Below are 16,170 nucleotides of genomic sequence, written 5' to 3'. Positions count from 1 at the left end.
TAAAAATAGGAGTGGGTAAAACTAAATCTAAATTTAGAAGGGCTATAAAGTAAATAACAATCTAAAAAAAAAACAACCAAACAAACAAAAAACCCTATAAAAGAGCCACATCATGGTGCTCTCCAGACTCAAGGTGGGGGATACGAACAAGTGGTACATGCAGTCATTGAAGAGAAAGGTTAAAGTATTAATAAACAGAGGAAGAAAAGGGGAGGGGTAACGAAGCAATGTGTTGTAAAAAAATACAACAGAGGGAGGGCAACAAGTTAGCAGGAGAGAGAGAGATAAAGAAAGAATGAGGAGAAAGCAGGAAAGTGAGAGAGAGAGAGACGGTGAAAGTTCTGCCCTCTGAGAGAATCACGAACAACAGCTGTTCAGGACAGTCCCACCACAGGACACAGGGTGCAGAGCCGTCAGTAGTGACATGCTGAGGACTCTGACGACTGGATGGCTGTGATGAAGGAGGAAAGAAGAGCAGAGAAGGATGCATCTGGATTAGAAAGTGAGTCCTACTAAATATTCAGGAAGGGAATAGAGCAGGAAACTACTGTGGAACTAGGAGGTGCTAGATGGACATTTAGAAGAGGAACTCAAAGAGCTTGCAAATGAGGAATGAAACATAAATGAAAGCAACGTCACAGTACCTGAGAGAGAGAGAGAGAGAGAGAGAGAGAGAGAGAGAGCAGAGGCAAGAGGGTGGGAGACACACACCAAAAAAGGGCTTGAGCCGGAGCTGGAATCAAAGCTTGCTGGATAAATGCACAGACGCCAGGGGAGAAGAATAAGACAACAACAGACAGACAGACAGACAGACAGAGAGAGAGAGAGAGAGAGACTGATTTGTGAGGGGCATTAAAAAAGACCAGGGTGCAAAAAGGACTGAGTTAGTGTATTAAAGTATGTGCAGTATATTTTGAGGTTAGTGGTAGTGTAATTATTTACTGGAGTGGGTGAAAAGGGAGTGTCTTTTATTTGAGGCTATGGAACAGAGCTGTACCTGAACACAGACTGTAAACTGTGGTGTGTCACCATGTCCACGGGCCCTGGGCCCCGAGAGGCCCCTCTGCCCAGGGAGAAGCTGCTGAAGGAGCCTGGTGTGACGGTGGGGAGCTCGACACATAGTCCTGTGGGACTTCAGACACTACTTGACTTGCTGGTTGGAGTCTACCAGGCGTTCCAGTCCTCCGAAGCAGCCAGAGATAAATACGTCAGACGCTTCCTGCAGTGGGGTCAGTAGCGCTCCCTCAGTGTGGGTATGTGTGTATGTGTGTGTTTTGTTGCTTGGTAACTATGTTGAGCTCCAGTGGGCTCAGGAAGGATGTAGCTGGGAGGTGAACATGAACACAAGGTCATGAAAGGGAACACTGTTCTGAGGTGATGTGGTCATGTGGGCGAGAGTATGCCAAAGTCGCCATGTGTCCCAGAACTTCAGGGATAATCACAAGACTCTTTGAATATGTGTATGTGTGTTGGATGGGGGGAATGTTTTTATATCTTGGTGAAGATCAAATATCATCACAAGGGCAGGAATATCTGACAGCTTTGACTTTGTCGGGGCATTTGGCTGATCCCTGCAAAGGAAACTGTTTATTTTTTAGGTGTTGGGTTCAGGGTTGGGTTTAGGTGTAGGCATAATACTTATTATCCACATTAATAATTACGTCTTCACGCTATCTGAGTAGCTGATAAACCAAAGACTTTTGACTTAACCAAAACAGTGCCAGCTGTCAGTGGTTTATGACAAAATTAGCTACCCCTTCCACATCCATTTGTGCCCCACACACATAAACACTGTTCTGGTCACTCCGTACATGGAGGTGTGTTGGCCATGACTTTATGACTTCATGAGGGAGAAGCAGCAGATATAGCCAGAATCAACACACACACAGGAACAGGCTGTTACAAACACACACGTCCTCAAATACTTTAGTGTACTGTTGTGTTCTGCATGACTGTCAGTATAGGCTGCTTGACATAAAGACACTTTAATGAATGATATGCATGACTGCATGTGTGAATATGGGAATGGGGGGACAATGCCACAACTACTGAATCACTGGGTATCTAACAGGTGCTGGAATACCAGTAGCCACTAGACAGAGCAAAGCCCCAGCAAAGATGGAGTTATTTTAGTTACAACTGAGTCTCCAGCTCCCACATAGTGTCAGCTGTCAGTACAGTCAGCCACCCTTAGGTGACTGGAAAACTTGTTTACGTACGTCATGGATAGAAAAAAGAGCAAGAGAGATTCATTGACATTGTCCCTGTTATAGAGATATTTCCATTTATGTGGCTGGCAGGCTGCTCAACTGTGTTCCACTAAAGAGGGGAAGCGGGAAACAGGAGGAAGGGTGTGGAGTGATTCCCAACTTTCCACAAGCATGCTAAGGCCTCAACATCAGCACCATGACTGCATCACTGCCCCCAACGTAGAAGCGGAGTCTAAAAGTCTAAAGTCCTTTCCCGTGCCATAGGGCGGCGCCAATCCCCGTTTCCGTAGCCCTCGGCCTCTCGCCTATTACATAGCTAGAGTTACAGTGGGGGGCTAGATCTCTGGCAACTGCGAGAGTTTGACTCCCCGCTCGCATCTGTATTGCAGCGTGCCTTACCCGACCGCGAGTAGAACTCGCGCTCTCCTGATCGAGAGGCAGACACACTAACCACTAGGCCAACTTGCGGTTGTAGAAGCTGAGTGGCTTTGGTTATTAGGATAAGTGTTCATAGACGACACTGGTTGTGAAGAGGTATAAAAAGGTGGAACATTTTAGTAAAGTAGAATTGTTCAGTGGTCTGAGTTTGCAAGGCTATATGATTTGGTTTAAGGAGAGTGGCATGTTTTGTAGCAGATGCTTGATGTGAACAGGTTACTGTACAGGAACATTACTGTAGCACTTCTTGAGATTTTCAGAGTCAATAGTGAGACTTGAAGCAATATCGATTCATTTTTATATTAATAGTACATATCTGCAACTCTGAACTCAATTTAAAGTAGAAAGGTGTAAACTCTACAAGAAATATTCACAAAAATACCTGAAATCACTCACCGATTTTCGTTACTGATGATAAATTAGTGCCACTTTCACCACTGAACCAAGGAAGGTAGGGAAACATTACCTAAGGCTAACAGCTTTATACCTAATCTATCAAATATTAGCTCGCATGTTTATAACTTTGCTAAAACTGGCTGTCACAATACAAAGTGCCTTGATAAATACAAAGTGAACAGCTAGATGGTGACAGTGACTATAAACAAAGTGAATATAGATCAGTTCTTTGATTCTTTCTGATGCTTAAAGACCACCTTATGACTTTACAAATAATATAGAGAAATGTAGTACAAAGTAGAGATTTTTCTATTGAAATGTAGTATTAGTTGAAAGCTGACACTATGTGGGAGCTGGAGACTCACCTGAAATACAGAACGATCAAAACAGACTTAACAATGTAATGAAACTTTGTTATGTCCTATCTCTGCAAATCATTTAATGGTCTTGCTGTTGCTTAGGTTTATACACATTTATTTTTGTATCACTTCTTTCTCTATTTACAAAAAAAGTGGCATAAATAAACGTATAGGCCTTGCAAATCATACATATACCGTATATGCACATCGAACCCTTCCCGAAAGAACCCAAGTCAAAATGTGTGTCGCTCATGTTGTAGGTACAGAAATCCAGATCACTGAAATGCTAGCACATAGGTGTAAAACTTGGGCACATGCACATTTAGTGATCATTTTTCTTGAGCAGACATTTGGAGAAGTACATAGTCCAAAGTTTCATTTTGAAAAAAAAAAAAAGGAAAAAGCTACATGCTCGTGAATGAATCATGCCTTACTTCCCATGCTTGATCAGAAATCACTTCTCTTCTCACGCAATAAATGCAATCAGGTAACTGTGTATCTTAGTAACAGCCATAACATAAAACAACACAATGAGGAAATTGTTATAAATTAGACTCTTCTCGTCCATTCAGTTCTGGAATTTTTCCAGCCAATAATCTTGAAACAATTCCTAAAATGATACTACTGTGCACATATTCGATATTCTACACCAGCCTTTCTCAACCGGGGTGTCGTCTGGCCTCGTTAAGGGTGCTGTCAAAAAATTATATATTCTAACATTGAAATAAATAAAATGAATTAAAATTCCAAAAAATGATAGTTACACTAATGCAGATAATCGCCGCCTCATGCATCATCAAAATTTGTCTCACGGCCCCCTTTCCCATGTCACAACATCACTGCCGGGGTCAGCGTATGGTCAGCATGACTGCGTATATTTTATATGGGGGTGCCTTGAGAATTTGCATACGTCTGAAGGGTGCCGTGACTGAAAAAAGGTTGAGAAACGCTGTTCTACACAGTCTCCTGAAACTTTACCTACTCAATTTTTTAAAATAGCTCGTTATCAAACAACATCCCGAATACTGTCAATCAATCATTGTAACATGGAGTTTATCAGCAGCTATTTGAGAGATTGGTTGACATGAAGAAAATTTAAAACCTTGTATACTTAGTAACCATATACCTATCTCTTACAATTTTAAGGAAAATAACTTAAAAAAGCACAGTATTGACTATACAGGTAACTTATACAACAAATAGTTTAATTGCCACATTTCAGGTGAGTTTTCTGTCTGGCTGAAGCACAGCGAAATATCTTCTCAAAGTTATACATGAGTGTCAGCCCTGTGATGACCTGGCGACTTGTCCAGGGTGTACCCCGCCTTTCGCCCGTAGTCAGCTGGGATAGGCTCCAGCTTGCCTGCGACCCTGTAGAAGGATAAAGCAGCTAGAGATAATGAGATGAGATGAGTTATACATGAGTTCTGATTAACTAGCACTACCATTTGTTTTGGTTTCCCTTAGATAGCCATGCTAGCTACAGTTCAACCCTCAACTCTTCTTGACTAGCTGTTGGCTGCTCTCTTTTTAGACTAGTTGAACCCATTTAAGTAATCACTGATACTGTGTTAAACTGGTATTGTTTCTAAGCAGCATTAAATGTCTTTAAGAATAGCTTCCATCAAGGCTCAGATTTGGACACTTTGTTATGCGAAGGCTTGGAAAAATTTTTCACATGGTGAAATTTTGGTGTTTTTTCTTATATACAGTATAGTTATAAAAATACATCACAGACAGTTTAACAGCCATTAACAAACTGCACTGATTAGTCTTATGTTAATTTCATTATGGCTATGTTCACATTACCAGGCTGAAGTGACTCAAATCTTTTTTTTTTTTTGCCTGAATGTCCCTTAATGCGACCTGATGTTTTCAGGGCTGTGTAAACACAGAAATCTAATCTTTTCAAATCAGGTTTGAGTCACTTTCATATGAGGTCCTAGATAGAATGCATATCTGATTTGGGGCCATGCATCATGAATGAGAACAGTCCGATTGGCTTTTTGCCTATACGCATTCATAGAGTGCTGTCTTCTTCAGCTAGCACTGGCAATGCGGCAAAACAACAATGGAGGAGAGCTATAATAGCTGTGAAAATGTCATGTAAAGGTGGATGGATGGATGGAAACGCAGGAAGAGTTTATTTAAAAACAGGCAGGCAAACAGTACAAAAACGTAAGACAAAGTCAGGGTCATAAAATGGACAATGGTCAAGCGAGGCACAAACAGAATATCAGAAGTAAGACAACAACAAATGTGCAGCATCAGCATTTATACTTTGCCAAGTCTGTGTGCTTAGAGAATCCTTCTAAGCATGTGCTGTGATTGCGCTCTAGTCCGGAACAGGTGCATGGTAATTAGTCCAAATGGTGCTGTGCACGCGTCGTAGTCAGCAGTGTGCACTGTGTGCTCAGAGCACCAACACGCGTGGACGTAACAGGAAACAGCAAAACCTAGCCGTCTGTCTTTTTTTTTTTCTTTCTTGACCTGATTGTGTACATCTGACAAACTGTTTGCCATCCTCCAGGGCAAAATGTACGTGATGCAAACATTAGCTACTAGCGCCTCCATTTAATCAGTTTTAATACCATGAGTCATCTCACAAATAGGATGTTTTTTGTTGGTGGTGATGCAGATAACTCATACAAAAACATATGTGCACATACGAGCTGTTTCAGAAGACAGATGAGTTCACATTACAGTTAAATCACTTATAATTATAAATATGAACTGTCAGGATGGACAAATCCAATCTGAGTAAAAATTTGGATTTGAACAATGAGGTTTGTGAACGTAGCCAATGGCATGTAAATATCCAACAACTCCCTAGCATTCATTGTGTGAGACAATCACAGTTAGCTAGCAAGGTTTTAAACAACTTTAGGTAGATTGACTCTTACCACTGTGCTCATTATATTGGCCCCTTACTCAACACCATCTTTGCAGGAAACCAAGGCAAGGTTAAACAGTAAATAATTCCCAAAGTGGTTTGGGGAAATATATTTATGGTTTCTTAAAATATGTGATGGATAGAAAACCCCTATTTTGGCCAAAACCTGGTGTTCATCTTTTTCATCTGGCTACCAGAATTCAGCTACAGTGACAGCTAAAGGGTTTTCCCAGGCCAACACACATACTGTATGGAATAAAACATGACAGGGTCCTGAAGTGTTTTATTCCTATTATACCACAGTTATTTGCCAACAATTACAATTTTATTTATTTTTTTAAATTAGTGATACAGCATGCTTTTTAACCATTTATCGTTACATTTAATGTTGTGGAATGTCCATGACAAAAGTTAGTTCATGTTATTATTTTTGCTACAGCAGGGATAAGCAGATTTTCCTCACCAGCCTCTCTTTCTGTACAAGTTAATAAGACAAAAATAAACCAACCAACCAAAAAAAAAGCAGCTTCTTTTGTTACTGAAGAAACAGACCCAGCAAAGTCCTCTGCCCTGAAGACTTTCCTGTTGCAGAAAACATCCTGACTGTTACAAAGCATTGACACCAGAGGCTCATTCCATATATAAGTTCAAAGTCCCTTCCCAAGCCCGGATCTGATCTTCCCAGGCAGTCTCCTGTCCCAGTACTAACCAGGCCCTTGAGGCACATTGGGTAGTGCCAATCTCTGTTTCAGTAGCCCTCAGGCTCTCGCCTATTACATAGCCGGGGTTACAGTGTGGGGCCAGTCCTCTGGTAATCACAAGAGTTTGACTCCCTACTCACATCTGTATTGCAGCATGCCTTGCCAGATGGCACTATTTTTGATAATGGTCTTTGGTATGACCCGATCACGAGTAGAACTTGCGATCTCCCGGTTGAGAGGCGGGTGGGCAAGCAAGCAAGCAAATAAATAAATAAGGACATTTAAATAATAAACTGTCTCCTTACAGAAAACAATGTCACAGTTTATATGTTTTTATATGCAAATAACCTGGTTTTTTTTCTTTTTAAACCCACTTTTTATTAGCCTTAGATTATGTAGATCCTCCATCATACAAATACCGGTGACTGAGTCATTATAAAGAATTAATTAACACTTTCTGACCAATCAGATTTGAGAATTCAACAGACATGTAGTATCATTAATAAAAATAACATCATCTTTCATCTGCCCTGTGATGACCTGGCGACTTGTCCAGGGTGTACCCCGCCTTTCGCCCGTAGTCAGCTGGGATAGGCTCCAGCTTGCCTGCGACCCTGTAGAACACGATAAAGCGGCTAGAGATAATGAGATGAGATGAGATCATCTTTCATCTATACCAGACGTCCCAAGGCTTTATCCGGACTTAGCAGCTGATTGTCCCATGACTGTGAGTTTTCACAGTTTGGCAGCATAGCTTGTGGGTATCTCAATTTCTTTTTGCAAAAGGCAAAAACAGCACAGAGGGTCTACCTGTTAGTGGTTAAACAAAGTGAAAAGATAAGCATTACGAAACATTTGCGCTTTGCACAAAGTTCAAAGTACAGAGTAGTTACTTAAGTATTCAGTCATGACCAATACAGTTACGTCACTTTCTAAACACCTCTGGTGATGGGAGTGGTGGAATGGCATTGAGTTTACCCAAAACTTTCTTTCTTTCTATTCCAAACACTTTCCCCTCTCTGTGTTTATCTTATCCCCTCTTAAATCAGACCTCTTCCACTTTATCTCTCCAGCGCAAACTTCTTTTAACTTTTCTATATCCTAAATTTCATCCAGTCTCTCTACCCCAGATATAAGGTTTGTCCCACTGCTCCCCTGCTTCGGTTACTATTGTTAGAAGTATTTGGGACATGGAGAAACGCTTCTGGAAACTTCTTTCCACTAAAACAGTTTACACTGTTGCCTTGCTCTCACTCACATTCCTCTCATGTATGTGTGTGTCTGTGTGTATGAGTCTGTGATCCAAGGCACTGGAAAAACTTGCCTTAAAAAAGCAACCTATTCTTAGCATCATCTGTTCTATTTCTGAATACTTCTTTCTTAAAGGGAAACTATTGTGCCCTTATTATAGGGAAAAAAAGCTTGACTCTTAATGAGGAATGGGCTTATCTAAAGTTAAAGGAAAGGTGCAAGGTACCAACTAAAAAAATGGTCAATGGAATACCTGCAAGTTATAGTTCATCAGATGATCCACTGAAAAAACAAACAAACAAAAAACAAGGAGAATGGCATTCATTTTCAGAAATAACTGATGATTAGATAAACGTCTGAACTACTTTAAAAGTGCATAGCATTCTCTGATATCCCAAGCAAAATGATTCAAAAGATTAATTTTTCATGTGTGAAAACATACAAAATCAAAGTGATTCAGCAGGAGTCTAACTGTGGTGCAACATACAGATGTCTGATTGATCATTTCTGGTTCCTTTTGCCATTTCTTAGAATGCATTCACAGGGTCATTAGTAAAATAGGAATGTTTGCACAAATGCTATTGCTGGGAACTGAACTCGAGCTGAACTACAGTATCGTAGTGCAATTATCTTGTCTCATCTCATCTCATTATCTCTAGCCGCTTTATCCTGTTCTACAGGGTCACAGGCAAGCTGGAGCCTATCCTAGCTGACTATGGGCGAAAGGCGGGGTACACCCTGGACAAGTCGCCAGGTCATCACAGGGCTGACACATAGACACAGACAACCATTCACACTCACACCTACGGTCAATTTAGACTCACCAGTTAGCCTAACCTGCATGTCTTTGGACTGTGGGGGAAACCGGAGCACCCGGAGGAAACCCATGTGGACACGGGGAGAACATGCAAACTCCACACAGAAAGGCCCTCGCCGGCCACGGGGCTCGAACCCGGACCTTCTTGCTGTGAGGCGACAGCGCTAACCACTACACCACCGTGCCGCCCGCAATTATCTTGTTTTATGGCAAAAGGCTGTATGGAGAGTTGTTGGAAGATCATTTGTTTAAAGTTTGTATATCAGGGTTCAGTATGTATAAATAAACACACACACAATTAAAATCAGGGCGGCACGGTGGTGTAGTGGTTAGCGCTGTCGCTTCACAGCAAGAAGGTCTGGGTTCGAGCCCCGTGGCCGGCGAGGGCCTTTCTGTGCGGAGTTTGCATGTTCTCCCCGTGTCCCCGTGAGTTTCCTCCGGGTGCTCCGGTTTCCCCCACAGTCCAAAGACATGCAGGTTAGGTTAACTGGTGACTCTAAATTGACCGTAGGTGTGAATGGTTGTCTGTGTCTATGTGTCGGCCCTGTGATGACCTGGCGACTTGTCCAGGGTGTACCCCGCCTTTCGCCTGTAGTCAGCTGGGATAGGCTCCAGCTTGCCTGTGACCCTGTAGAACAGGATAAAGCGGCTAGAGATAATGAGATGAGATGGGAGGCAATTAAAATCAAACCAATGCAAAGTGTACCAAAGGGGTGCCATTACATGATTATGTATGGATTTATTCTTCAGTATACGTGAACTGCCAGGTAATCGAGTTCATAGTTGTTTGATAATTAAATAATATTGGCTGGCTTTGAGTGGTATATCAGATATCTTCCATTCAGCTAGAATGATACTGAATGAGTCGAAGACAAGTTCAGTATCATGCTTGCTGAATGGAATATATCTGGTATACCATGAAAAATCAGCCAATATTATTATACATACACATTCAATGGAAAAATTATAGATTTTACAAAAAGTTGGGGGGGGGAGAGACAACGACTTACTAATATTGAATGCTGATTCTGATCGAATGTAATTCAATGTTCTGTCAATCCAATATACATGTACAAAGTTCTAACAATAAAAATGGTACAAGTCCAAAAAGCCTGAACAACAACCCAACTTATATACAGTACGTACAAGCTATATACAGGTTGACAGTTCAAGTTCAAAGTTACTTTTGGTTGTAGTTAATTGCTACATTGCAGTTGTTCAAAACAAAAAGGTTTTGCTAAGCAGGGCCGCGTTAACCCTTGCCGAGGCCCTGGGCACACACACCCCCGAGGCCCCACCCCCGCCTGTTGTCAACTGCGCTCAGCAAATTCACCCCCTCAGACGTGCCTGTCTAACTAGACACAGAAACTTAAATAATGACAGCGGCACAATTAGAAATACTATTGAACGATAAAACTTTATATCCATCAACACCTATTTAATTGAGAAAAAGCAATGGTGAAATAGGCAATTGCATGGTGAAAAAATCCATCAGACATCACGGTTAACAAGTCCGGTTAACTAAAGTTTAGCCTCAAGAAGCCTTTGAATGAGTGAGTCAATGAACAACATGTCAAGAACATAACCGAGGCCTATAACAGTTTCTTTAGTATTCAGAACAAGAACATTCATTTGGTATATAACCGTTCGTTTTCATTTTGGAATCCAGGCGACTTTTAACTTGTGAAAACAAAGCGCGATAACAAAGAAAGAAAAATATCTTGCTTCTCAGAGATAAATCTCAAAATGTTACGCTATGTGAAACATTTCATCCTTTCACACACGTAATGTCCCAAACAGCAGTGGCACACAGCTTTGCGCATTCAGTTTGACAGCCATGGGTCAACTTACAAGGGCACTTTCCTACTTTTCTGGAAAGCGAAGTCATTAATTAAGGGCCCGTTTACACGAGGACACTGTTGGGTAAAAATGACTAAATATTTTATCGGAAGTGCCTTTCGTCTACACGGGGACGGCGTTTCTGAGGCTGAAAAATGGAAAAAATTGAAAACGCCTTCCAGAGTGGATAAGTTAAAAACAGCCCCCGTTGCATATCCGTCTAAACTACCCAATACGCGAAACTCTGCTCGGACCTGCTCACGTCGGGTACGCGTTTACGTCATACATATGTCATATACTGTACATGCCAGCCCGGGAAGTAAGAAAGTAAGTAAAAAAGTAAGAGCATGTCTGATTACATCGATCCAATGGACCTTCAAGCTGCTCTGGCAGCTTTAATAAACGTCCAGGAGCCCTTCAAACATCTATACCGAATCTGCACATATACCGTTAATGAACAGAGGCGGGTATAGTATGCTCTTACTTTTTTACTTACTTTCTTACTTACCATAGCCAGAGTAGTCAAAGTTTTCGCGGCGCAGATGTTCAGATCAGACAAGACGGAAGACGTTGCGCATGCGTGCAGACATAGCGGAGGTCTTTCACAGCACCACCTAGCCGCCTGGCATGCACATCCAATTGAATTCCACACATTTATGCGTCACCGTATAGACGCATTTTTCCTCCTTGAAAACGGTCGTGTAGACGCGGAAAAAAGTGAGAACGAAAACGGATTTTTGCGTTTTTGTTTCAGACCATCCCCGTGTAAAGTGGGCCTAAATCATTGAACTCAAGCTGGCGTAGCGTGTGAAGACATGGTGGACAGTGATCATATTGACAATGACGGGTGATTTATGCGACGGGACAAGGTGGGCTTCCTTACGGGTGGCGAAATGCATCAAAAATGTTATCAATATGATCAAAACTTCTGAAAATATCGTTTCATATTTTCCGATCTCGCTACCTCCGAGGCCCCCTAGTGGCCGAGGCCCTGGGCAGCTGCCCATGAAGCCCATTCGGGTTGCTAAGTGAAGTCCTCTTGTAAAAGTCTCCGTTACTTTTCCTCACCTCCAAGTAGAACTTTGACAATATTTCCACTATTGCTCTCTTTTCCAGTTTTTCAATGTCTGTTGGTATGTTTTTCTCTTGTAAATATGCGTGAAGAATATCCAGTAGCCTTTCGAGTGTTCAGTGCGTCTGTCTCTTTAAATCTTCCGCTTTTAATGAAGCAAACCTCGCGGCCATGTTTGTGTACAAACTGTCAGTCACTCGCTAGCGCGGAAGTTTTACATCTCCAACGTGTCTCTTTTCCAGTTTTTTGATGTCCGTTGGTATGTTTTTCTCTTGTAAATATGCGTGAAGAATATCTAATGAAGTTTTGGTAGGCTTTCGGGTGTTCAGCGCGTCTTTAGTTTCAGTTTTCAGTTTATTTATTTCGTGCTTAAACCGAGCACCGAATTAACCCACGTCTTGTCTCTCTTTTCCGGCCGACAAAGTAATGATTGTGCGCATGCGCAGCAGAAAAGTTTTGCCTGAGCTCTGACGTGTGACGTCGTGTTGTCTTGACAACATGCAATATTATAACGATATTGCACGCTCATTCTCCACTGGGGAGAGTGGCGCAATACATGGAGGATAAGCAATATGATAACAATGCCATCAATAAACCCACTAGAAGGGAATAGAATACATGTTTTTATTCCATGGAAAAAGTGGCCCGTATGTATAATAATTCCTAATACTCATGAGATTTATTCAGTGATTATTTAAATCAGTATGGGATATTCAGTATGATTCATTAAATCTGCTTATATCACATATATACTGCTTATATTGAAAATTCAATTCTGATTGGTCAAAAGGTATTGATAAAGTAATAACAAATAGCAGCTCTAGCAGTAATGGAAATCACAGGTTTAGATTAATGTGATTGTTTGTTTGGATTTTTTTTTAACATTAATGGCATTTAGCAGATGCTTTTTTCCAGAGCAGTGTGGGGAGCAGTTGGGGTTTAGGTGCCTTGCTCAAGGGCACTTCAGACGTTCCTGCTGGTCCAGGAAATCAAGCCAGCAACCTTTTGGTCCCAAAGCTGCTTCTCTAACTATTAGGCCATTTACAAAGATCAACTCATTCACTAGGATGAGTACTGGAGACACTCCATATAATCTAAATTTTAATATTGAACATATTTATTAAAAAAAACAACACTTTGCTATTATTTAACAGATAAAACATCTAATCTTTGACATAGTGAACCATTCTGTAAGCAGCCATTCATTTAACAAGTTGATGTCTAGTTTCCAAAGCAAGAATGTACCGTATAAGGATGGAGGACTTTATGATTTCTCTGTAACAAGCTGATAATCTTATTAACGTCAAAAGAATTGTACATAGCTGCTATAATATGCGATAACAAGAACTAACTTGTTTTGCTGACATTCCACAACATTAAACTTAGCCATAATTGGATAAAAACTGATGCGTTCTTAAAAAAAATACTATAAATCACTGTAGAATAAGATAGGGTCACGCCAAGTCTTATTGTGTTTTATTCCTTACATGAATTGCATTATGGTAATGGACCTGTTGGGGTGGCAAGGCTTATTTTAATAGTGTCAGTCATGTGGCTACAACCCTGCAATCTCACCGACTGCTTCACCTGCCTACCTGGGTGGCACGGTGGTGTAGTGGTTAGCACAGCCGCCTCACAGCAAGAAGGTTCCGGGTTCGAACCCAGTGGCCAGCCAGGGCCTTTCTGTGTGGAGTTTGCATGTTCTCCCCATGTCTGTGTGGGTTTCCTCCGGGTGCTCTGGTTTCCCGCACAGTCCAAAGATATGCAGTTAGGTTAGGTTAATGTGGGGTGGCCTTGGGCTGAAGTGCCCTTGAGCAAGGTACCTAACCCCTGACTGCTCCCCGGGCGCTGTAGTGTGGCTGCCCACTGCCCTGGGTGTGTGTGTGCGTGTGTGTTCACCGCTTCAGATGGGTTAAATGCAGAGGATGAATTTCACTGTGCTTGAAGTGTGCATGTGACAAATAAAGGTTTCTTCTTAACCACAATACTTAACTTGTGTACAGAGCATTATGAATAAAGTGACAGGCAATCAAAGCTGACATTATTGCACTCCTCTTATCCAATCACAGCGGAGCCTCTGGTGGGCCAAGTGAAGAAGACTCGCATAAAAAGGGATGATTTCAACATCTTGAAGGTGATTGGCCGAGGGACCTTCAGTGAGGTGAGAGGCTTGAGATTTTGACTTTTTATTGTCTAATACACAGTCTTATTAAATATAAACGTGAATATGCAGTTGGGTTGTTCCAGGTTGCTGTGGCTAGAATGTGCAACACTCAACAGGTCTATGCACTGAAGATAATGAACAAATGGGACATGTTGAAGCGTGGTGAGGTAAAACACTTTACATACTCCTTAAGCCTTCTGTACAGTCTTCTTCTTCTTCTACTTCTTCTTCTTCTTCTTCTTATTATTATTATTATTTTCCATAGTATCATACCATTTAAGTATTTCTCTCCCTTTTGCTTTCTTTCTCTATGCATATGTTCAGACAGCATGCTATCAGGAGGAAAGGGAGGTTTTGCTAAAAGGGGATCGTCGCTGGATCACCGAATTGCACTATGCCTTCCAAGATGACAATTACCTTGTATGCTTTGCTACAAATCACACATTTAATCTACTGTACTTTTCAGCTGGAGCTTATAAAATTTATTAACTGTCACTAAAAACATTGCGCATGAATAATATCTTATCTGTGTGTTTTTCTGTTGTAGTACTTAGCAATGGATTACTATGTTGGTGGAGACTTGCTAACGTTGCTTAGTAAGTTTGGTGACCATTTTCCAGAGGACATGGCTCAGTTTTACTTAGCGGAGATGGTGATGGCTATTGACTCTGTCCACAGACTGGGCTACGTCCACAGGTAGATGTGTGTGTACAGTAGTGGGGTAGAGCTATATGCTGGTTGGCCAATAAAATTGACTTCTCATCTGGGGTGGCACGGTGGTGTAGTGCTTAGCACTGTCACCTCACAGCAAGAAGGTTCTGGGTTTGAGCCCAGTGGCTGGCGGGGGCCTTTCTGTGTGAAGTTTGCATGTTCTCCCCGTGTCTGCATGGGTTTCCTCCAGGTGCTCTGGTTTCCCCCACAGTCCAGAGACATGTAGGTTGGGCTGATTGGTGGCTCTAAATTGACTGTGGGTGTGAATGGTTGTTTGTCTCAATGTGTCAGCTCTGCGATGATCTGGTGACTTGTCCAGGGTGTACACCGCCTCTCACCCACAGTCAGCTGGGATAGGCTCCAGCTTGCCTGCGACTCTGTACACAATAAGCGGTTATGGATAATGGATGGATGGAAGATTCTTACCTCACTGGTACAAATCACAGCAATAATGCACTGTTAAAATCCCTTTAAATGTATAGGAAAAGTCTTCAAAGTGGCACTAATTTTGAACAAACACCAAACAAAAACAAAGGTTTATTTGGAAGTTTTAGTGGTATCTCTTGGATGGCTTTGGCATTGTCAGTATTTGAATTTCTTAGAGAGTGATATTATTAAAAGTAGACAGTCTTTTGATTTCATAGAATCAGTAAAATTTAGTTCCCTCTGAAATGTAGTCATTGTGAAATAGGTTTATTTCTGTAATATCATCTAAAAAAAAAAAAAAACAGGCCATTCTGTGGCTGGGAAGTTATTTAATTTGAGGGGATTCCCAGGCAAATAATGCACATGCAATTGCTCGCTTCGTGCAGTCAAGCAGACAGAGGAAGTCCATGTGTGCATGTACCTTTGACCATGCACCGACAGTTACATCATTCTGTCACTAAATGAACAGCTGATCACACCGAGGTGCTCACTGACCGCCAATATTTATTAGTTTGGTCCTGCGTTTCCTTCGCAATATAATGTCTTTTCTTCTCGCTTTCCATTACTGTAGTCGGTCTTTCACGTTTCATTCGTACACTCATGTCCTCCACTTTTCTCTCCTGTTTCAAATTTGTATCTCACAATGCTTTGCGTGAATGGGGAAAGCCCACCACATGATGCATGACGTATTATCTTGAATTGTGTCATGGTGAAGCAGGAAAAAATAGCGGAAAATTTAGGGCCACATGGCCCAAAATTCATTAATTGGTCTATTAAAAAAAAAAAACAAATATAATTAGAAGTCTGTAATTCGAATTCAGTAACTTTCGGTCCACCAAACAAGAATAATTGGATGTTAAGAAAAATTATTTTTATGACCTAAACTTGAAAAA

General features: G+C 41.4%; 1 protein-coding gene across 3 annotated transcripts in view; it reads left to right on the top strand.

Annotated features, from left to right (window-relative positions):
- The first annotated feature begins 304 nt into the window (after nucleotides 1–304).
- Nucleotides 305–16,170, top strand: part of LOC132873712 (myotonin-protein kinase) — a 31,805-nt gene continuing 15,939 nt past the window's right edge. For 2 of the 3 annotated variants that reach the window (XM_060909492.1, XM_060909493.1), the window contains exons 1-5: nucleotides 305–1,229; nucleotides 14,046–14,137; nucleotides 14,224–14,307; nucleotides 14,465–14,560; nucleotides 14,688–14,836. In XM_060909492.1, the coding sequence (XP_060765475.1) occupies nucleotides 1,031–1,229; nucleotides 14,046–14,137; nucleotides 14,224–14,307; nucleotides 14,465–14,560; nucleotides 14,688–14,836 (620 nt within the window). In that variant the 5' untranslated portion in view covers nucleotides 305–1,030. Of the gene's footprint in view, nucleotides 1,254–14,045; nucleotides 14,138–14,223; nucleotides 14,308–14,464; nucleotides 14,561–14,687; nucleotides 14,837–16,170 lie in introns of all 3 variants that reach the window. The other variant, XM_060909494.1, reaches the window with a different exon arrangement.

The sequence above is a fragment of the Neoarius graeffei genome, chromosome 25 (assembly GCF_027579695.1).
Source record: "Neoarius graeffei isolate fNeoGra1 chromosome 25, fNeoGra1.pri, whole genome shotgun sequence".
Classification (NCBI taxonomy): Eukaryota; Metazoa; Chordata; class Actinopteri; order Siluriformes; family Ariidae; genus Neoarius; species Neoarius graeffei.
The sequence above is the reverse complement of the archived record's forward strand: the minus strand, read 5'-3'. Positions and strand labels throughout refer to the sequence as shown.